The sequence below is a fragment of the Panthera onca genome, chromosome X (assembly GCF_046562875.1).
Source record: "Panthera onca isolate mPanOnc1 chromosome X, mPanOnc1 haplotype 2, whole genome shotgun sequence".
In the NCBI taxonomy this organism is placed as follows: domain Eukaryota; kingdom Metazoa; phylum Chordata; class Mammalia; order Carnivora; family Felidae; genus Panthera; species Panthera onca.
The window spans coordinates 121302806-121327043 of NC_138357.1; the positions used below are offsets into that span (position 1 = coordinate 121302806).

General features: G+C 45.4%; 1 protein-coding gene across 1 annotated transcript in view; it reads left to right on the forward strand.

Annotated features, from left to right (window-relative positions):
• Positions 1–5798: 5798 nt before the first annotated feature.
• Positions 5799–24238, forward strand: part of ARHGAP6 (Rho GTPase activating protein 6) — a 452363-nt gene continuing 433923 nt past the window's right edge. Inside the window, exon 1 of the mRNA XM_081792904.1 lies at positions 5799–9404. Coding sequence (XP_081649030.1) covers positions 8826–9404 — 579 coding nt within the window. The 5' untranslated portion in view covers positions 5799–8825. The remainder of the gene's footprint in view (positions 9405–24238) is intronic.

The window sequence follows — 24238 nt, forward strand, 5'->3', positions numbered from 1 at the left end:
AATGCCTGGAAGGACAGAAGGTTCCCAACAGGAAAGGTGAACTCCATCCTGAAGGAGGGTTAGAACCAGGCGTGGGGACCAGCTGTAGCTTAGCTGCTGCTATGACAATGAGGTCACTGTACTTAGAACCATTCATTAGCCATTCTCTTGCCTTATTTTTAAATTCTCTGTGATTGCTTTTTGCTCAGTGAATTCCTTGGTTCTGGGTTTTATTAAATTGTTACAACGAGAACTAAGCTGTGGCTTAAGAAACATAACCAATTATTACAAAGTAGGTGGCTTAAAACAGCAGAAATTTATTCTGTCACAGTTAAGAATGCCACAAGTCCAAAATCAAGGTGTTGGGAGGATTGGTTTCTTCTGGAGGCTTTACGGGAGAATCTGTTTCATGCCTCTCCCAGGTTCTGGTGGTTGCCGCTACTTTGGTGTTTCCTGGCTTGTAGATGTATCACTCCAGTCTGAACCTCCATTTTCACATGGCCTTTTCCTGTGTGTGTGTGTGTGTGTGTGTGTGTGTGTGTGTATCCAAATCTCCTGTTTTCTCTTATAAAGGCATCAGTCATTGGATTTAGGTCCCACCCTAATCCAGTCTGACCTAATCTTAACTTGATCACATCTGTAAGGACCCTATTTCCAGATAAGGTCACATTCCTTGGTACCAGGGGTTAGGACTTGGACATGTCTTTTGCAGGCACATAATTGAGCCCACTATGAGAAGTAAAAAGCTCTGTTCTCTATTTGGTCCTTCCGCCCTCCCTTTATATATAGACTGAAGGCACAATTCAACCATTACATGGGGCAAAATCGCATTGTCAGTGTTCATGGAACGTTAATAAAAGCAAACCCAGGAGGTGATGGGAATGTTCTGGATTCGATTGTGCTGGTCGTTTCATAGGTATCCACGGCTGTCAAAACTCCTTGGTACAGTTTATTGTATGTAGAGTATTCCTCAGTAAAGTAGATGGGAACAAATGCTATACCCTACCTAGGCACAGTACCCGTTGTTCTTCCCTTATTCCCTTCTCTGCCCGACTCTATCTTGCCACTAGAAACAGTGTTGGGCAAATAGGTTTTCCTGTCTCCATTCGATGTAGAGAAGTCAGGATTCTGGGGGAAAAAAAATGAAAATTCCAGAGGAAAAGATTCCACGTTATTTACTTTTAAAAATTAAAAATACTGAAAAATGCTTAGATTATGAAAATTTTAGAGTAACAAAACATGAAAAATCATTTACATTATCACCTAATTCTTCACTCTCCAAAGTAGTTTAGTGTTTAACATGTTATGGGAAGATGTTACAAACTACTTTAAGTAACTAAGTACAACTGAACCATATACCAGGTTTAGGTAAAATTAATTTACTTTGAGACTCCAAGTGCACCTTCACCTGCAAAGACAGGAGAAAGTAAAACAAAGAAGGAATGCCGTTGGCACACAGTACGTGTTCAAACGTGTTTATAAACCGAAATCGAACTTGGTTGTCAACCAACTTGTATTATTATTAAAAAGTCTCTTGAGGGGCGCCTGGGTGGCTCAGTCAGTAGAGCATCAAACTCTTGGTTTCAGCTCAGGTCATGATCTCACGGTTCATGGGATCGAGCTCCATATTGGGCTCTGTGCTGACAGCATGGAGCCTGCTTGGGATTCTCTCTTACTTCCTCTCTCTGCCCCTTCCCCGCTTATTCGCTTATTAGTTCTCTCTCTCTCTCCCTCTTTCTCTCTCCCTCCCTCCCTCCCTCCCTCGCTCTCTCCCTCTCTCAAAAATACAGTAAATGAGCATTTTAAAAAAGCCTCTTGAGATCAAGTTTCAAAGCCAAAACTAAAAGTGGTGATGGTCATACATTTAGGGTTTGATGTTGGAAGATTCTTTCAAATGCTGGCTGTAGGTAAATGACAATTGTTTGTTTCATGTGTGGCCCCTGGTGCTCTGCTAAGCACATCCATACTGGAACTTGCCTTAAGATTTTTATACAACCTTGCTTTTTCACCTGACTCACCACCAGGTACCCTGAAAACATAAGGGTTATTTAGAAATACTGTATTCATACCAGCTTGAGGAATAAACATGTAAGTGAAAGGGTAGAACAATGTGCCTGTGCAAGACTGCTTTTTATTTTTACTTTTTAAAGCTTATTTCAGAGAGCGAGCGCCAGTGGGGGAGGGGCAGAGAGAGAGAAGGGGAGAGAGAAAAATCCCAAGCAGGCTCCACATTGTCAGTACAGATCTCACAAACCGTGAGATCATGACCTGAGCTGATGTTGGACGATTAACCACCCAGGCGCCCCCAAGACTGCTTTTTAAAGTTGAACAGACAAAGATAAAGTACTAGAAAACATAGAACTCACTGCTAACACTCACCCAGAAAATGAGAGAAGGGACAGTGTTGCAAGTGGCTTTTTTGTGTGTTCAGTGCAGATGCTGACATGGAAACAGGACTTTTTTTTTCTCTTAATTCATTTTGAGTTTTTTAAGACCATCATTGGTGAGGGATGGTAAAATTAGACACGTGGAGTGGGGAGAAAGTGAGAAAGATGGCTACGAGTACTCATTTTGACTTCTGAATATAACGTCAGAAGAAATGGTCAGATCTTGATATGAACTAGATGCCTATGAAAGCCTCAACTGCATGCCTCCTTTAAAAAGGGGGCTCATGCTTCTAATTCTGGGCAGTGTGAAATTGAGCCAAAAAACTGGCCTGTTGGTATACAAATGCAGTAGGAAGCAAAACGTTTCCTACCCTCCTCTCTGACTATAGAGAATCCCAAACTGCCCTTCATTTGACTCAAAAAAGTGCCCTGCCTTGAAAGACTATGTTGGTATCATTTAGTTGGTATCGACAGCATCTCACAAAACTTGGGGGGAGTGGTGGAAATTCCAGGTATGACTGCTCACTGAGTCAACCACAGGGCTTTTTCAAATAATATTAAATGATTCATCAGCAAATTGGAAAGGTTTGAATAGGTCTCTCGGGTGTCAGACCAGGCGAGCTCACATTAGGGATGGTCGGTCGTTCAATATGTCTGGCTTCATAAGGTAATTGAAAATGCACAGATTTTGTACAGATGATAGTAGTGACTCTGGTCACTGTGCTTGCTCTCTCTGGAAAGCTCTTTGCTAAGCATGCTGCGTACATTAGATTCTGTACTCATCGCTAAAGCTTTCTGAAGGGAATGGGATCTCGTAGATGGGGAAGTGAGAATGAGAGCTGGAGAATGCTGTGCCCAAGGTCACACAGCTACCTGGGAAATCAACAAACTGAAATCCATCCGGAGAGGGTCCCAAAGCACCTCCAAAATGAAGGGCTCCTTAATCTGCAATTCCAGTCCTGAGAGAGTTAGAGAGCGAGGCTCGATGATGTGGACCTGAATATTAGCTTTGCCACTTAACCAGGGGGTGTCCTGTGGGACTGCTCTAGGTCTCGGTTTTCTTCATGGATGAAATGGGGAGTAAAGTATTCTAACTCTCTCTCTCTCTGTGTGTGTGTGTGTGTGTGTGTGTGTGTGTGTGTGTGTGAGACTGACTTGATTTGGATAGCACATGCATGATTTCAGCCCAGCCCCTGCCGTATAGTAAGGTCCAACAAGTGTTAGTTATTATATTGTTCTAAGTAAAAGGTCAGGACCAGGCTGTTTGAATAGAAGCTCTTGAATACAACACTAAATTCAAGTTAACAAAGGGTATAGTCGTGTTGGGTGCTTTTTCCCCTATAGTGTTTGCATAAAGGTTTTTCCCCTGAGTATCTCTTTTGGTATTATAATATTAAATTGTTCTCTAAGGTGGAGAGTGGAACTTCTATCTTAGTCTTTTCACATCACAGTACAGATTATGACTCAAGCTCTCAAATACCCTTATATCTTGCAAATCATCTATAATGATGATTGCCTTCTAGAGAATAATGATGACAATATTTTTGTCTTTGGAAAATGATTACTGTTCCTCAATGTTGGGTTAGTGTTTAAGCAAGCAAGCTTTTGCTAATCTTGCCCATATGGAATTATCCTGCGATTCTAGATTTACCTCCACTAACATCCATCAATTGTAGTTTAAGTGCCTTGGCAATTATATTCATTCAGGGAGGTTCTAGAATAGGAATCAGAAGGAAGAGTCTTAGTTCACCTGCAAAAAAAAAAAAAAAAAAAATCCTACCTTAAAAATCAAGAAGTAGTTTGAGCATGGGGCAGCCTGACTATTCAACGTAATTAGCATTCTTAAATCCTGCAAAGTTCTCTGCACGTTTCTCATATATTCCACATCACACAGATTAAAAACCTGTCCCCCATTCATGTTTCAGGAGCTTAAGGCAGAACCCTTGACCACTTCTATGAGAGAGCGAGATGCTGTGAACTGTTTACCCCAGATACCACTGAAAATGTAGAAATGATATCAGACGGATCACAATCGGTTTGAGAGACACAGGCAGAATGGAAGAAAGATCAGAGATGCTGACTAAGAGTTGGGAGCCGATCAGATAGAACTCTGAAATATTATATGGCAATCAATCAGGAAGTTTAATGTGGTTTGGGACTATATAAGCAATGGGATTATATGACAAACAAGGGCAAACTAAGATGCCCCAACCTAGAATATTAGACATCAGGACTAAAAAGAAATAAGCAACTGGAGGGAACGCAGAGGAGATCATCTACAGTGATGGTTTTAAAGCAAAATATGAACTTTATAGTGTAGCCAAACCACAGTCAGACCCAAGGGGGATGATAAAAATCTACAAATAGCTTGAGGGTCTGAACACCAAGAGGAAAGAGGAATTTTGGCTGGAGATGAGAAAAATTTCAAGGGATAAAGTTAAGAAAAGGGAAATTTAGGTTTAACAGAATGTATCCTTTGGTAGTAAGATGTATGTGTTTGTAGAATAGCATCTCAAGGGAGTAGAAAGAAAACTGATGAGTTTTCTAGTATCTTTTGATAAGAAGATGCCTTGATGTCAGATCAAGGACTCTAGAACTTTCATTAGAATATTCTTGTGCCATGACCAGATGGACTATATATTTTTGTATCCTGAATTTCTAGGATCATTATAATGGGGAATGAATAGTGAACACACTGTTCTGCCTTTAATAAAAGATATTCTAAGGTTTTGATCATCTTTGATTCTGAGGGGGAAAAATAAACAAGCACGGACACTACTTTTAAGGAGGCTCCACGCCCAACATGGGGCTTGAACTCACAACCCTGACATCAGGAGTTGGATGCCCTACCGGCTGAGCCAGCCAGGCGTCCCTGGACCCCACTTTTCACTAGCAAATGCCCTCATAAAGGAGCAACGTCTTAGAGATCCGATTTTTAAAGTATATATATTCAGAGCCATTTATTTCTAGACTACTAGTTAATATTGCTTATGAAGCAGGCTGATGAATTGTAAGAAAGATTCTTAGGATCGATGTAACAGAACCAGTGATTTTTGAAATTGGTAAATGAAACCCAGATCTTCCTTAATCAAGTCTGGTGTAAAATGGCAGTCAATCAATGTGATTTGGGTCTATATAAGCAAAGGGATTATATAACAAACGAGAGTAAAATAGGATGCCTTCACTAGGAATGAATAAATATGCCACAAACCACAATGACTGTAAAATAAACCTAATAGCAGTCAGGTTGGAAATCAAAATAGTTTTTAAAATATCATTAAAAAAATCCAAATAATTTTCTTGTGAATGCTTTCTTTCCAGAAATACCACTACATTGCACCCCGTGTTTTAATTTTTTTAATGTTTGTTTATTTTTGAGAGAGAGAGAGAGAGAGAGAGAGTGGGGGAGAGGCAGAGAGCGAGGGAGACACAGAAGCTGAAGCAGGCTCCAGGCTCTGAGCTGTCAGCACAGAGCCCGACGTGGGGCTGAAACCCATAAGTGGTGAGATCATGACCTGAGCCGAAGTCAGACGCTTAACTGAGTGAGCCACCCAGGCGCCCCTTTCGCCTGTGGTTTAAAAGCTCACATACTTATACTGGGTTTTAAAAAAGGAGTCCAAACTTCATTTTATGAATATTTAAAACAATTTATTCACAGTTCCCAACAGTGAGGCAAGCCTCAGACTAATAGAGGGTCAAGACCCATTGGAAACAAGATGATGAATTAACTGGATTTGGCTGCTCCAAGCTCCAAGTGGCAATAGAGGAGTCCTTCTGCTCATTGGCTCTCCCACAGCCATAACCAGGAATGTATGACTTCGTACCCAGAGGGCATTCTTATTAGCCTTACATAACCATGGCAGGGTTGCATTTTCAACCCCATGGTCATCATAGGGCTTTAGAGAAATAGAATGTATATGAGCCATAAATTACATTTGCTCAACCACCTTGAGTTATAAGAGGTCCTATTTTGTGTGACTTTGTTAACCATCTACTCCAAATGCCAAAATCCGACGAAGCGTAACCATTTCCATGCAATGGTATTAGAGACGTTAAGTGTTTTCATTACTAGTGACAAGTTACAGGGTATTGTTGAGTAAGGAAAGGGCAGGCGAGACCCGCCTTCTTTTACTTCCAACAGTGACCTGTTTGAGGAGGGAAGAAAGCAAATGCCAACAACCCCCCAAATGTAATGTGGCTTGTGTGGTCAGGCAGGGAAGTAGGCGATTTTAAACGCTGTGCCTCTCCATAGCTCACTTAATCGTCAGATAATGAATGAAAACACTTAAGTCTCAGGGGCTGAGAGATGGACAGCGGTGAGAGTGCTGGGAAATTCGTAACTCATTCTGTCTTCGGGCAGCAGGCCGGTCAGAAAGTTACCAGAAGGAACTCCTTCGGTGCAGTCTGTCCGCCACATTTACAAAAATGTGTGCATCAGAGATCCTGGGGAATAAAAGAAATATTCTAAAGTCAAAGTTGGACAATTCTGATATACACGGAACGTTCGTGCCAAACACCTGTAGTTATAAGTTCATTGTAGGTTTTTTTTTTCTTTAATGAAAGAAATGGTAAAGGCAAGTCCCCTTTACGTTCGTATACAACTCTTTTCACCGTGAAGTGGTACAAGGGGACCCACGAACACGGTTAGATACAGTACGCAGGCATTTCCAACATTCTTTCTACTCCCCTGCTGAGAAGGTCGTCAGATGCGTTGCAAAACTTAAATGTCACATCACAAAGCCGTCCGAGAGGCGGGAGGCTTGGCGCTTTTTAGATTCCTGGGGTCGGACAGTAGCGGGGGAAAGCTGCTCCCAGACTCGTTTCCAAGTGCGGAACATTGACATCGCCAGCGTTGTCCAGTTTCCCAGGAATGTGGCCGCGGCGCGCTTCGCCCAGAGGCGTCCCAGGGCCGAACCCGGAGAGCTCTCGCGTGTGAGCGCCAATCTCCGCAGCCTCTGAGCTGACGCCGCGTTCCGTTCGGCGCCTGCCTCCCGCCCGGCCTCACTCACCCCTCCTCCTCGAGTATATTTATACAGGACCCTTACTGGGCCAGGACTCCCACCACCTCCCCATAGTAGGTCCCCATCTCCAGCCCATTCATTTGCGGCCACTGCTTTGGAACCGAATCTCTAGCCTGCCTTCAACAACAACAAAACAAAACAAAACAAAACAAAACACAAAAACAGTAGTGGGTAGAAAAAGGAAGGCATGAGATTTAACTCCAACTTGAGAGCAACCGTCCTGGGCTGCCCATCTGACACCAGTGGGTGGGGTGCAATCTGACACTTCCTTTCCTGTCCAGAAACGTGAGTGGAGCTGGCGCCCCCTCGGTCTGGGGGAGGGGAGACCGAGAGAAGGTCCGCACTTCCGTCCTCACGGCTTTCCCCCCTGGAGACCCGGTATCAGTGGCGAGCTGCGCTCGCGCTCCGCGCCTCCCAGGTTTGGCGCTTGGAAAACTCCACGTTCTGCTTTCTCCTGCTTTTGGCTCCTCCCCAGCTCCAGACCTGGCTTCCGTCCCGCCCACCCCCTTCCCGCTGTCTCTAGCTTGAGCGTGCGGGGACAGCTCCGCTCCTGCGCTGGGCCCACGGCTGGGCTGCGAATATCCAGAGCCCTTCTGCCGTGGGGCTTGGGCGCTCGCCCCTAGGGCTCTCTCCTTAGCTCCCTGAGCGCAGCCAGGAATTCTCTCCCGCCCGTGGCCACTCAGCCCTTGGGAGGCCCTAGGCACAGAGCGCTCTGGGTCCCCACTTCGTAGCAGGGCTAGCACCTCGCGGGAACCTGGCGTTTGGAGACACACTTGCACCTAGCCAGTCGGAGGAGTGGGCGCAACAGCCAAGTGGAGGCCAGCCGCGCAGCTTCAGGGCCCGGGACACAGCAGCGGTGCAGCCCAGGCGCGGCTCGGGCGCCCAACACCGGAGCCGGAGGAAGTCCCCCTCGCGGCGCGCGGGGAGCGCGACGGACGCGCCCTGGGCGCACGCCCAGGAGGCCTCCTCCCCAGCCCTCGGGACAGTCCTTAGGGCGCGAGGAGGAGCTTGCTGGAGACTTCGAGGCTGTCCGGAGGAGCCAGCGAGCGGGAGCAGCGCGGCTTCTCCTGCCTCGGCTGGGAAGGGGGAGTGGCGCTGGTGGGCTGGAGTTGGGACTCCAGCGAGCGCCTGACCTTCCTCCTTCTCTTCCTCCCCGCATTCGCGACTCGGGCTCAGGGGGGAAGGTCCTAGCGGCCGCAGGAGGCCACCCGACCTCTTTTCCTAGAAGGCTGGCGATGGATCTTCTGCTTCTGCACCCGCTGGGGCACTTGGAGCGCGCTGGCGGCGCGTGAGCCGGGCACTGCCCTCCCCAGCCCTCGGCGAGCCTCGGGCCAGCCCCGCCTGTCAGCCTAGCCTGAGTCCCCTTCCTTTCCCGGCTCCAAATCGCCAGCGTCCCGAGAGCGGGAAGAGGGTGGCCCTCAAGCACAGTCCCGCCGAGATGTCCGCGCAGAGCCTACTCCACAGTGTCTTCTCCTGCTCCTCGCCGGCCTCGGGCGGCGCGGCCTCGGCCAAGGGCTTCTCCAAGAGGAAGCTGCGCCAGACCCGCAGCTTGGACCCGGCCCTGATCGGCGGCTGTGGGGGCGAGGCGGGCGTGGAGGGCAGCTCGCGGGGGGCCACCGGGGGCCGCCTGTGCTCCGCGCTGCCCCCGGCCGAGGGTCTCAGCCCGCGCTCGGCGTCCTCTCCTCGGGGCCCACACCCCCGGGCCAGCCGACTCCCGCCCCCTAGACCCCTCTGCTCATCCCACTCCACGCCCAGCACCCCTCAGGAGAAGTCGCCGTCTGGCAGCTTCCACTTTGACTATGAGGTCCCTCTGGGTCGCGGCGGCCTCAAGAAGAGCATGGCCTGGGACCTGCCCTCAGTCCTGGCCGGGCCCGGCAGTGGCCGCAGCGCCATCCTCTGCTCCTCGGGGGGTGGCCCCAATGGCATCTTCGCTTCTCCCCGGAGGTGGCTCCAGCAGAGAAAGTTCCAGTCCCCCCCCAACAGCCACAGCCACCCCTACGTTGTGTGGAAGTCCGAGGTAGGTAGGGTCCGGTGCTGCGCGTTCTCACGGCCCAAGGCTGGACACCTGGGCAGTTGTTTAATGCCGTTAACGCTTACAGAGCCAGGGGCCCGCTGAGAGGTTTCCACCGTGTGGCTGTTCTTTTGCCGATTAAATGATGCCTGGAAATGGGACGTCCCTAGTGGCCACCCATGTGTGTCTTATTAGGACTTCTTGGCTCCACTTTGGAGTAGTGGTGGGAACTGGAGGGAGATACGATGTTCTGCTTTCCTGTTTGTGCTGCAGGCGATCTCCAAGGGTCATCTTATCCCTTCATCCAATGTGGGTGTTTTTCTGAACTCAAATGATCTAATTCCTATGCTCTTGTAAGGATCGGATGTAATGTATTTTGAAATATGTCTGCCATCTGGTTCTACGGAGAATTCAGAAACATTCTGGACGGTGTTGTTGATTATGTGTGGAGGTGTGTGTGTTTGGGTGGTGTAGGGAGTAACTACTAGAATTCTCTAGTTTGGATCTTTTCTTCTCCCTAAAGATCTAATTTCAGAAAACTATGCTAGTGAGTACTAGTTTAATCTAGGAGAAAAAGAATCTCTGCTTCAGGCTATGAAATACCATGGAAACATGCCCCAGTTGCACTAAGGACAACTAGTAGTTCGTGAAATATATGTGAATCAGGAATCCTTAATAAATAGGGAACTCAGAGGGAGCTATTTGGTACCTTTGAAATGTTTGCTGTCTGGAAAGAAGAATGGAGAACAGAGTTCTTGGGAAACTGTGGTTGCTGGGTACTTGGAAAGCAACGTGCTTTTAGAGAATAAATAGTAGTTGTTTTAGAAATGAGCAACTCTGGTCTCTTTCAGTTCACAAATTCTATAGATTTGCCTTGGATCTGTTTCCATAAGGAAAAGGAGATTCCATCAGTTGTAATTAAATATTTTAAAGTGCGGTTAGAATTACAGAAATGAAATGAAATACCATGTAATTGCTAGAGATTTGGACTAAATAAAGGGAACACAACCAAGAAAAACAGTTTGAAAATAGCATCCAAGATCATACCTCCCTCTGTTAACATGAGATAACTATGAAATTTTGGCTTTTAATGGACCGCCTGAGAAAAATCAGCAGTATTAATCAGAAATATTAGTATCATATATGAATACAGTATTAGTTATGATGTCAAGGTAACTTGCTGTTGGGTTTGGATGTTGAGTATGGACTACAAAAACTAACAAACATTGCTGACTGTTCTGCCTATTTTCTTGAGGAAGATAGGCAGTGGAGAGAAAAGTCAAGCCAGAGAACAAGAGATCCTCTCCAAACCAGGAAACTCAGCATTCGAAAGAGTATGAAAAATCTGGATGTTGAATTTCTCTTGGTCTTTAGAAGGGGCTGAATTCGCACTATATATCAGAAGTACGCAGGGGCGCCTGGGTGGCTCAGTTGGTTGAGCTTCCGACTTCGGCTCAGGTCATGATCTCACGGACTGTGGGTTCAAGCCCCACGTCGGGCTCTGTGCTGACAGCTCAGAGCCTGGAGCCTGCTTTGGGTTCTGTGTCTCCCTCTCTCTCTGACCCTCCCCCGTTCATGCTCTGTCTCTCTCTGTCTCAAAAATAAATAAACGTTAAAAAAAAAAGAAGTATGCATTATCAGAATAATCTGTGTGAGCTGAGAGGAGGGAGAAATGCGAAGGCAAGCCAAGTTCTTGGATTCGATAGCCACCGACGTTCACGTTTATACCCAACGGCCTCGTTGAGAATGTCTCTGCTTTTCTTAACAACTGTACATACCTGGAATACACAGATGCTGCTGCTGTTATGACCCAAAGGTATTCTAGTGTAGATGATCATGGCCGGTTAGAAATTATCTTCTTAGTCACTGAAATCTCATAATCAATGGACAAGTATCTGAATTGCAGCGATACTGGTGGCTTTTGACTGTTCTATGCAGTATTTGGGCAGTCTGCAAGGTCATCTACCATGATTTTCCTCTTTGCAATGGTTAAAACTTAGCATGTAGCCATCTAGCACAAAAGCAACATTTTCTCATAAAATGTGTGTGTGTGTGTGTGTAATTTCTTTGTTCTTGAGGCAGACAAGGAGTGGAATGAAGGTTCAAGGCTGGTTTTGTTTAGTAGAGGCCCACATATCCTATCATAACCCCTGGGTCTGGAATTTAATGGCCTAGGTTACCTTTCAAAGGTTTAATGCCCTGGAATCTTCTCAAACAACCAAGGAAATTCATCCAGTTGAGCGCTGCTTGTCCTCACTTGCCAACAAGCTGGATCCTTTCTCCTAAAAGAGAATCTGTATCAATAATGTCAAAAGTCCAACAAATGGACATCTTGCAAGGTTACTTAAAGTGGGCTCTAGAAGAGCATTTTGGTTCTTGTGCTTTTCCTGGTTACCCTGGGTTTCTCAGCCTCGGCACTATTCACAGTTGTGGCCAAATGATTCTTTGTGGGAGAGGCTGCCCTGTGCATTGTGGGATGTTTAGTAGCATCCTGGGCCTCTACCCACTAGATGCCAGGAGCACTCTTCTTTACCAGTGTGACAATGACACGTGTCTACAGACACTGCCGAATGTTCCCTGGGGGCCAAAATCGCTCTAGTTGAGAACCACTGCACCCGTGAGTTGAATGTAGCACGTCAAGCCAGCTGCCTGTGCCCACAGAAGTGTTTCAGCTGGCACAAAGTTTCCCTGGGGCTTTTGTCCAATTCCAAACCAGGTGGATCTCTCTTGAGTCATGCATGCGTCTTGTGGTTTGTTCAACTATTCTGTTTCTCTTCCCCTGAATCCATAGCCAAACCTGACAATTCACCTTCGTTCAGATTTAGCCAGTGATGGATCACATTTGTTTCTGCTTAGTTCTTAAAGCAGATTCTCTGGTTTTCAACTAAATTGTTCACACAGTGGCCCCCCGCTCCCAAGACTCTCATAAATGCCTGCAGCTCTATGCCTTGTACTCACTCACAGCTCCCAAATGACCATTTTATGGCCTAAAAGCAGGAGGTATTAAACAAAGTCAGTTACAACTCTATTAATATTTCCTTACTATGTGTTTCAGGATCGCTTAAACAAAATCGGATTCATGGGCGTGTGAGGTAGAGTGCCTACTGAGTAAACAAAGGGATAAACCGTGCGTCGTGATGCACAGTTGGTATAACGCTTCTCAACTTGTATTCTTAGAGGTCAAACTCTGTCCCTGATTCTGCTCTCAGACAAAGGAGTAAGGTCTCCTTCCAACCCTGGAATTCTCCTAATTCTCATGGATCAGAGCCGGGATTATGCTCATTGCTGACTTGGAGTTTGCCAGCTTTGATAATCCAGAAGTAAAATGATCTCTCTCTATCCATGACTTCTTTTCTTCATTCGTGCCATAAGCACGTCTTGAGCACACGATTTCTCTAGGCACCGGAAATGCAGGGAGGCTGCCAAATGGTGTTGGCGCTTAAGGAGCCCACGGTCTAGTGAGGAGGACAGAGGAGTTGACCAGTAGGTACAGTGCAGAAGGGTCAGCACAATGAGGGACGGGGCGGTGTGGGGGGTGATGTGCCATTGTGCTCTGGGGAATTTTGGAAGGCGTCACTGTGCAGAGAGCACTTGAACTTGATCTTCAAGGATGCCTAGCATTTAGAAGAAGAAGGGAGGTGGTCCTTTGATGAAAGAGAAAGGAGTGGACATGCAAAGGCACAGAGGTGTTGGTGATGCCAGAGTGTCCACCCAAGAGGGCTCACAGGGGCTCGAGTGCAGCATTTGTTGGAGGAGGAGGTTGGGAGCTCTGGGGATTAATGTGTGTGGCAACCACCTGGCTGTCTGTACAGTAACCTAATGAGACCAGAAACCACACACACATTTGGGGGATAATAACTAGCTATGGGCATGGATGCAAATGGCACGAGGGCCAAAGCGTGTGGCCCGCCCTCCAAAGCACCTCTTGTCATTAAATCTACAGAGAGGTCAAAGTACGTGAAGTCAAAAGTTTGGGTAGCCTTCCTTATGAAGAGGCCCACTGTGCACCTCTCAGGAGTTTGGGCTCAACGTTTTGTGGAGTGGTGGTTCTCGACCTGGAGGTGACTCTGTCCCCAGGGGACATTTGGCAATGTCTGAAGACAGTTTTGGTTGTCACAGCTGGGGGTGGTGATACATTAGTTTCCTATTGCTGCCAGAACAAATTACCCCAGACTTAGTGGCTTAGAGCCACATAAGTTTACTACCTTATAGTTCTGGAGGTCAGAAGTCTGAAATGGGTCTCACGGGGCTAAAGTCATGTTGTTGGCAGGACTGTGTTCTTTCTGAATGCTCTAGGGTCTGTTTCCTTTGCTTTTGCAGTGGCCTCCGTCTTCCATATTCAAAGCCAGCCTTGTTGTATCTCTTTGACTCTCTCCCATGGTCATTTCTCCCTCTGACTCTCTTAAGGACCGTTGTGGTTGCAGTGGGTTCACCTGGATAATCCAGGCTAATCTCATTATTTTAAGATCAGTTGATGAGCAGCCTTTATTTTTATTTATTTTTTTAAACTTTTTTTAAACTTTTTTAAAAAATTTATCTTTGAGAGAGACAGAGACAGAGTGTGAGCAGGGGAGGGGCAGAGAGAGAGGGAGACACAGAATCCGAAGCAGTCTCCAGGCTCCGAGCTGTCACCACAGAGCCAGACGCGGGGCTCGAACCCACGAACCGCGAGATCATGACCTGAGCTGAAGTCGGACCCTTAACCGACGGAGCCACCCAGGCGCCCCAATTAGCAACCTTTAATTCCCCTTTGCCATGTAACCTAACATATTCACAGGTTCCAGAGACTAGGGCGTGGACATCTCCCGTGGGACATTATTCTGTTTACTACTGGAGGAGGTACCACTGGCTTCTAGTCAGGGAGAAGCCAGAGATGCTGCTGATTGTTCTACAATGTACAGGGCAGCTCCACAGCAAAGAATTCTCTGGCCCTCAGTGTTGGGAGTGCCCAGGTGGAGAAACCCTGTGGTAGAGAATGGGGGAAACTGGTGATTTTTTAGCACGAGGGTGTGACATGATCAGACGTGTTTTAGAGAGATCCCTCCGGTGTCTGGGAGTGGGGGTGGGGGACGATGCCTTAGAGTGAAACATGCAGCGGGGCAGATATTCAGAGGAGGCAGGCATGGGGAGACCATGGCAAGCATCCTACAAACAGATGGGAGTTGGCATATAAACATAATACTTCTGTATTTCTTACTTTGCCATTTTAGCAAATCGTTTTCTTGCATTGTTGAACCGCTGCTAAGTTGGTCTCTATAGGCTAGTGGTTCTCCCCTGTGGCTGAGTTTGCGCCCTGAGCACACTTGGCGATAGCTGGCAGCATTTTTGGCTGCAGAGCTGGGGCGGGGGGTTGCTACTGGCACCTAGTGGGTAGAGGTCAGTGATGCTGCTGATCGTCCTGAAACATGGAGGATAGCCCACCACAACAAAGAATTATCCTGCTCAAAATTGCAGTAGCACTGAAGTTGAGGTACCCTGTGTAATGTGCTGCTTTATATAAGAAACGGAGTCCTGGGTTCTGCTTTCCAGTACTATTTTCTCTCACGTGTCTGCCTGCAGTCTCTGTCCTTTTCTTCTTCTTTTCTGCTATATGTCAACCAAGGTTCTGAATTGGAAAAAAAAAAAAAACCCTTTCCAAAAGGTATTGAGGAAAGGAAAAAAATATGGGGCATATATGTGTACAAATATGTGTAGGGAAAAATTGAGTGGTAAATATATAATGATGGAAACTGGCATTAAAATTTAAAACGTGGGGAGAGATGAATATTGTGATTAAAAATAGAGGCTCACTGATGTCACCAAAGAGGAAGTAATTCGAGTAAGATGGCTTCAGACATGAAAGTGACAAAGGGCATTTTACAAGGAATTAGGTCTGAAATCAGCATGCCAGAAGAATTTATAAATTAGGAAAACAATTACTCAGCTTTTATATGCTCTCTCTGAGTATCCCTCTGCTAGAATTCATCTCTAAAGAAATTCTGAACTTAAATAGAAACTAATGTGAAGGTAACTCCTCAGATGCCTGGGAATTGAGCTTTCACCAGAATTTCGAGATCTGAGGGTGGGAAAGAGGGATTTTTACACCCAGGAAGGAGCTCAAGAGACAGACTGCAAGGATTAAGCTCAAATTCAGACACGCTAAGGGCAGAGCTACCCGGAAATTCTTCTGGAATCTCAATATAAACTGCTAAATTTCTGGAAAAAGTCAGCGGCCACAAGCACCTTACACCTTGGCAATCTCTTTTCTATGCTTATTACTTACTGAAACGGTTCTCTCGAGGGTACTGCGATCTTCTTCTTCGACTTCCTCTGGCTAGACTTCTGAGCAGAACCCACAGCACTTCCCCTACCCCCCCCCCCCCGCCCCCGCGTCCCCACCACCGAGTCTCAGTTGCTGCCTGTCCATCTCCAGTGTCTCTTCCTGCTCTTCTGTCTCTGTGCTTGCCTTTGTTCGCCCATCTCCATGGTCCTGTGTTTTTCCTTCAAATCATTCTCCCGTGATGATCTCATTCACTCTTGCCACTTGAGCCATCACCCCTCTCGGGGACACTCGTAACCATGTCTGGCTCTGGTCTTATGTTTGAGTTGCTGACGTTTCTGATTTCTTCCCGGACATGTGCTCACAGCGTCAGCTGGACTCCTCACATTCCACGTGTCCGAAGCCCAGCAGCTCAGCCCCCTTCCTCGGAGCCGGGTTCACTGCCCACAGTGCGGGTTCTGGCGGGCGCCACTCTTCCTCTGCCCGCGTGCTTTTACCAGGTTGCAGACGCCTCCGGCTCTCCCGTCTTCTCAGAGAAGGCGTCCAGTCCCCTGGTGTTCACTTCTCATCTGCTCCGTTCTAAAAAGGATTTGAAGTGGAATGTATCCCAGTTCCTACGTCTCTCTCCGGCGGTTCCTTCCCATTGCTGCTGCCTAGTCTGGGTCCTCAGTGGCTGTGTCCTCCTGGGTAGCCACCCGCCTTCGCTTTGTCCCTCTTCCCATCTCGCTTATGGGCCTTTTACTCCAAAGACACATTGTAATCACGTTAACTTCCTGAGCAAAATCTTTGCTGGGACTCCGTACGTACAGAATGAAATCCAAACTGCTTAAGGCAGTCATTTCAAAGCCTTTTACAGTATAATCTTAGCTTCCTTCCTCCCCTTCCCAGGGAACTCTGGTCCATGGAAGCTAAAGTGGCCACCCAGCCAGTCATCAAATATTTATCGAATACCGGCTATGCACTTGACGTGGGGGATGTACATGAAACAAACAGGTGTGACCCCACAAGGTGCTTAGCCTTTTATGAAAACAATACTTTCAAATAAATAGGTCCCTATACTGTTCAGAATGCTGTGGCGTTACCACCGGAGGACTACTGTAGACAGAACACTGGCCCCCCAGACATCCACATCCCAGTTCCCAGAACCCATGGATATGCTACCTTGCATGGCAAAAGGGCCTGTGCAGATGTGATTCAGTTAACAGTTAAGGATCATGAGGTGGGGGGTGATCTTCAATTACCTGGGTGAGTCAGTGTCATTACAAGAAATGTTGCAAGAGGGAGGCAGGTGGGTTCGAGTCAGAGAAGCAGATATGGGGACAGAATGAGTGAGAGAGGGAAGGACGGACGGCGGGAGAGAGGAAGGGGAGGGACAAATTGGTTTTGAAGATGCTATACTGCTGGCTTTGAAAATGGAGGAAGGAGTCATGTGCCAAGGAATGGAGCAGCCCCTAGAAGCTGAAAAAGGCCAGGAAATAGATTTTCCCCTAGAGCCTTCAGAAGGATCTCAGCCCTGCCAACATCTTTATCTTAGTCCAGTGGGACTTCTGGCCTCCAGAACCATAACTGTGTGTTGTTTCAAGCTGCAGTGTTTGCGTTAATTTGTTACAGCGGCTATAGGAAACTGATACAAGGACCAAGGGAGTCTGGGATGTTTACACTGAAACCAGTGGATGAGGAGGCTTTTGCCAAACAAAAAGGAAGGCAGGCGGCACGCTGGCTGGAAGGGACAGCCTGTAGTTCAGAAGGGACATAGTATGCTTCAGGAGCTTCGAGAAATCCAACTGGAATGGAGTATGAGAGTGAGACATGGCTGAGAGTAAGTCTAACTGGTCTTTGAGATTCATGATACAGATTTTATCATTAAATTTTTTTAATGTTTATTTTTGAGAGAGAGAGAGAGAGAGAGAGAGAGAGAGAGAGAGAGAGAATATGCAAGCAAGGGAGAGGCAGAGAGAGAGGGAGACACAGAATCCGAAGCAGGCTCCAGGCTCTGAGCTGTCAGCACAGAGCCGACACGGGGCTCGAACCCATGAACTCTGAGATCATGACCTGAGCTGAAGTCGGATGCTTAACCGACCGAGCCACCCAGGCACCCCCAGATTTTATTATTTAATGTACATATTTCTGCAGAGATATCTCTTCTTACTTTGCTTTTGGTCACCTGGTCCCATATATATCTGAGAAGGCTCCATTTCCACATTTTGCCTCAACCAGATGCCACCTCTGAATAAATAAGCTTTGAGTATGGTACACGTCGAGACAGAATCAGGATTTGCAGAATTGTGCACTCCTTTTTCCGTAGTGGGATTCTGATTCTTCCAGTCTGGTGTCTGCACAAGGGAAAGTGTGTTTCATATCAGAATCCAGTCAATGGCAGAGGGAGTCTGTATCCTGACAGCAGTTTTCCAAATCCTGGAGACGCACCTTTGGGGGCACGACATATTGTTCTAATAAAATTTACGGCATCCTCTCTGGGCCACTGCTTATGAAAAAGAAGAGTGAGACTATAATTGCAACTGTGTTACAATACAGCAAAAGAGGCGGAATGTAATGTGTGAAAAAATGAAATTAGTCATTACATTAGCAGGTAAAGAATGATGTTTTCATTAGCTATTAGGGAAATGCAAACCCAACCCACAGTGACGCACCACTTCATACCCACTAGGATGACTGGAATCAGGAGGATAATAACAGGTGTTGGCAAGGATGTCGAGAATTTGAAACTCTTACACACTCCCGGTGACAATGCAAAATGGTGTAGCGGGTTCGAAAAAGTTTGGCAGTTTCTCAAAAAATTAAACATAGAGTTCCCACGTGACCCCATATTTCCACCTCTAGGGCACATACCCAAGGGAAGTGAAAGTATGTCCATGCAAAAACTTGTACATGAATATTCATAGCATCATTATTCATTCATAATAGGCAAAATGGTGGAAGTAACCAAGCGCCCATCAGTAGATGAATGGATAAACAAAGTGTGGTCTACAATGCAAGATTTAAAAAAAAATTTTTTAATGTTTATTTATTTTTGACAGAGAGAGAGAGAGAGAGAGAGCGAGCATGAGTGGGGGAGGGGCAGAGAGAGAGGGAGACACAGAATCCGAAGCAGGCTCCAGCTTCTGAGCTGTCCGCACAGAGCCCAACGCGGGGCTCGAACTCACAGACCTTGAGATCATGACCTGAGCCGAAGTCGCATGCTCAACCGACTGAGCCACCCAGGCGCCCCTACAATGCAAGATTATTCAGCAATAAAAAGGCATGAAGTACTGATAGATGCTACAACATGGATGAATCTTGGAAACATGCTAAGTGAAAGAAGCTAGTCACAAAGGGCCACATATTATATGATTCTGTTTATATGAAATGTCCAGAGTAGGCAAATCTAGACAGACAGAAAATAGATTAGTGGGTGCCAGAGGCTGGCAGTAGCGAGGGGTGGGGAGTGACTGCCAATGGCTACTGGGTTTCTTTTTGGGATATTGAAAATGTTTTGGAACTAGATAGAGGTGATGGTTGCACAACCTGGTTGAATTCCCTAAAAATTGCCGAGTTGTGCACTGTAAAAGGATGAATTTTACAGTATGTGAATTTTAATGTCAATTAAAAAAGAATGGTGTTTATAGCTTTTAGAAAATATACCAACATTGTTACTATGTCATCTTTTCAAGAAAACATAAACATAAATGAGGAGCAGAGTCATGCAGTTGGCCTAGGCCTAATGTATATTAAATGCTGTCCTTGGAGACGCAATGGAAGAATCGACAGCCAGGCTGGGATTTTTCTGAGATTGGTTACCGTGGAGATTCTGTGTCCTGATTATTAGGCCTTGAAGGCAAGCGATTAAAAAGGTTGTTTTTCACAACACACAGGGACTTTAAAAACTACCTATAATCTTGAAAAATTGTCCAGCCATATCACACTAGAACTATTAAGTAGCCAAAGATTTTCAGGAGCCATTAGCATTAAAAGCAGCTTGAGAGACCACCCATCAAGCGATGTGCTGATGAACCCAAGAAGAGGCTGAGCCCGGAATAGTCATGTCCATGGAGGAACTGGAAGTGAGTTGAATCGGATGGCCCGCGGGTCAAGGAAAAGGGCACGTTTTCGTTTTTGTATACGTGGACAGCTCATCGAAACAGGTGAATCCCTACCACCTATAGGAGCCGAAGTGTGAATAAGCATTGGGTCAGTGCTTGCGCTGCTGACAGTTTCATCTCTCAGGGGTTGAGAAAGTAGGCAGGCTGATACTCTGAGACCTAAATGCAAGTGGGGAAAGGGAAACAGAAGCTTTAGGTAACAACAGCCACGTTGCCTCGGGCTTTGTTGTAACAAGGCCTCTGCTCTGGCTACTAATTTGGTCCAGAGAAATCCCGAAATGGGCTACCCGGTTTTCTGGCTTTTGGGCAAAGTATCACTCTACTCACATTGAAATTTCCAATGGATTCCCTGCGCGCTTATTTTAGTTCACAGGTGTTGATGATGACGATAAGTGAAACAACTATTAGTATTTATGAAGTGCTCAGCAATCTTTCGTTATTACAGCAATTCTCTGGGATGATCGTATCGGCATTTATTTTGTACGCGAGGACACTGAGACTCCGATTAAGAGGTAGCCACGCTCAGTCGGAGATGAAATGAAGTGAGTGGGTTAGAGCTGGACTCTGAACCACACCGCCTGGGTCCAGATCCCAGCTCTGCCTTGCAACCTTAAGGAAATTACAAAGCGTATTTCTGCCTCAGTTTCCTCGTCTGTCCGATGGTGATAAAGTTGATGAAGCTCCAGGGGTTTTTGTGAGGACCTCATGACTTAGTTACTTGCAAAGTGCCCAGCACATAGGAAGTACTAAAAGTTGCTGAGGAGAACGAGATTAAATAAATGGAAGATGTGTCCAGGCAACGGAGGTAGGACTTGGATTAAAATATTACTTTAGTGAAAAGTATGTATTCTGCACCTACTGCATGCCGTGAAGCTTGGTCTTTCCACCGTGGCAATTGAAGAGGGCTCAGGTGATCAACAGGTGGATTTGCTATAACCCAACACGCCAACAGGCCCAGGGGTAATAACCTTCATTCCCACGCTCTCGTCATAGGAGCTTCATCGCGTCCGTCACTTTGTAGAATACGTAGAACGTTGGCGACTGGATGGCTCCCAGTCCAGCCCTGCCTCTCTAGCTGGTAAGCGGCAGGCTGCTTTCTCACCTCAAGCCTGATGTTTTTCTCACCTCCTCAAACCACTACGGCCACGTGAGAGCCAGCTGACTTCTTTTCGTGGTTCATCCTGCCAACATCTTTCCAGGCAAACGAGGCAGCATCTCTAAATTGTGGTTACACCATCTACATTCAGATGCTTTTGCCCCCCTTGAATTCTAACTGCAACTTGCGTTAACATTTCTAGATTGACTTCAGAAGTCTGGGAGCAAAACAGAATCTTAGGAGGGGAGAAGTTTTGAAAAGTTTTCTATGTAGTCCAGGCATCCATCTGATACTTAAATCCTATCTATGGCTTCCCTAGTCTGTGTCCAGACCCCCCCCTCCCCCCCGCCCCAGATGAAGACCTTCACAGTTCTGCCTTTAGATTCTGATGGAAATGGAAATCCTTCCTGAAATTGTGTTAAAAACCAGCCTCCCTGGTACTTTTACCACGCTACAAATGAATTCTGCCTCTCCTGTTCTGCAGCTAATCGCCAATATTGTACTATCCTCATTGGGAAAGAAGTACAGGTTGGCTTGCTTTCTCTCTCAGTGTCAACACAAAGTTTGCTCGTATTGTCTTTTTGGGAGATACGAATTGTGCATATATCAAACTATAATTGGAGGATAGTTTAAACTATTGACCCAAAGTTATCTTGCAAACTACTTATAGAAATCCAGGATTAGGGGGCACCTGGGTGGCTCAGTCAGTTGAGCACCTGACTCTTGATTTTGATTTTGGCTCAGGTCACGATCCCAGGATCATGGGATTGAGTCCTGCATTGGGCTCTGCACCGAGCTTGGAACCTGCTTAAGATTCTCACTCCTCCTCTGTTTCCCCCCCCACCCCCCGCCGCCAACACGTTTGCATGTGCGCTCTCTCCCTCTCTCTCTCTCTAACAAAAAAAAAAAAGAAAAAAAAGAAAAAAAAAGAAATCCAGGATTAGAACTTGCTGTGTCCAGGTTTTTGCTGTTAGATCCAGTGTGTCAGGTTTCTTCTTTTCATGATTTATAGGTGAGTTCAAAGACAGGTGCAGTTTTCATATTACATCACAGAGTATTGTTGTGGGTCTTTCAGCAAGCCCCCAAAGAGGTGTGTTAAATCTGGATTCCAATGTTAATGTGTTGTCAGAATGTATTTGTCAAAATGCCAAGAAAATAAGCAGGAAAGGCGATACGGAGATGGTAAGCCCACTCGAAGGTCAACAAGTCCGATATGGGTCTCAGACTAACTTCAGAAGCACCGAGTTGTGAACTCAGCAAATATATAGTCATTCTGCTGCAGTGGCATCTTTTAACTTATCTTTAATAATCTTTTAATTTATAATTATACTGGAAATACATTACTTTTCCTTATATAGCTGAGAGCACACTGTTAAAGATTGGTAAAATGTTATGGAAGTGATCAAATATTTAGGTTCTTGTTCAGGGTTCTTTTAGTGGAAATAGGTTATTCAGAGTTTCAAGTTGTAAACAAATGAAATCGTTCATTCCCCTTTGCAATATTATCCTGGCTTTTGGCCTCCCAGGGGGAAGCTAGATGCAGAAGAGTCAATGGGTTGTGATGTCAAGTTTGCATCTCCTTATCTAGAAATATCTCTGTTATAGGAAATGTTTAAAATCCTGCTAAGCATTTTACTGTCCTCAAAAATTATCATGTCTAATCTATATAAAAATATGGTAGATATACCTTATGTAAATATTCACTGAAATCTAAAACCATTCTAAAAAAAGAAAAGTTATTCTTTTAATATTCATTGAATGAGAAGATTGAATAGTCAAGAAGGAAATTAACTTAGTATACCTACAAAGATTTTCTCTGAGGGGCACTTGAGTGGCTCGGTCAGTTGAACCTCTGACTCTTGATTTCAGCTCTGGTCGTGATCTCATGCTTCGTGAGATCTAGTCCCATGTTGGGCTCTGTGCTGACAATGTGGAGCCTGCTTGGGATTCTCTTTCTCCCTCTCTGTCTGCCCCAGCCCTGCTCATGTGCTCGCGCTCTCTCTCCCTCTCTCTCTCAAAATAAATAAACATTAAAAAAAATAAAAAAAGATTTTCTTCATGTCATTAATTGTTCCTATGCAATATTTTTATAGTGCAGAAAGGTTGATTTTTTTTCTTTTACTTGGAAAGACTTCTTGCAGAGTTTTATTTATCGTTACATCTTTTAAATTTTATATTTTTTTATTTTTAATTTTTATTTCTTAATTTTTTTTCACATTTATTTTGAGAGAGAGAGAGAGCGAGCACAAGCAGGGGAGGGGCAGAGAGAGAGGGAGAGAGAATCCCAAGCAAGCTACACGCTGGCAGGGCAGAACCCGATATGAGGATCCCATGAACCATGAGATCATGACCTGAGCCGAAATCAAGAGTCGGATGCTTAACCAACTGAGCCACCCAGGTGCCCTTTTAAAAAATTTTTAATTTAAGTATAGTTGACCTATAATATATTAGTTCCAATTGTACAACATAGTGAGTCAACACTTATATATATGACGAAATGTTCACCATTACTGGTGATGAACAGTTACTGTTCATCACTATATAAAGTTGTTACACTATTGCTGCCTATATTCCCTGTGCTGTACTTTTCATCCCCGTGATTTATTTATTTCATGACTGGAAGTTGGTATCTCTGAATCCTCTTGGCCTATTTTGCCTTCCATACCACTTCCCACCCAAAACCGTTAGTTTCTTCTCTATATTTATGAGTCTGTTTCTCTTTGTTGTTGTTCTTTGTTTTGTTTTTTAGATGCCACACATAAGTGAAATCATATGATATTTGCCTTTCTCTGTCTGGTTATTTCACCTAGCCTAATACCCTCAAGATCCATCCATGTGGTCACAAATGGCAAGATTTCATTCTTTTTTGTTGTTGTTGTTTTATAGCTGAGTAATATTCCATTGTGTATATAGCTAACATCTTTTCTTTATCCATTCATCTATTGATGGACACTTGGGTTGCCTCTGTATCTTGGCTATTATACATAATGCTGCAATAAACATAGGGGTGCATATGTTTTTTGAATTAGTGTTTTTGTTTCCGTGGGGTAAATACTCAGAAGTGGAATTACTAGGTTGTTTGGTATTTCTATTTTTAATGTTTAAAAAATTTTAATTCCGGTATAGTTAACATGGAGTGTTATGTTAGTTTCAAGTGTACAATACAGTGATTCAACAATTCTGTACATTACTCGGTGCTCATCAAGATAAGTGTACTCTTTAATCCCCATCACCTATTTCACCCGTCCTCCCCGCTCTGGCAACTACCAGTCTGTTTTCTGTGGTTAAGAGTCTGTTTTTTGGTTTGTCTCTTTATTTTTCCTTTGTTCCTTTGTTTTGTTTCTTCCACATAGGGGTGAAATCATATGGTACTTGTCATTCTCTG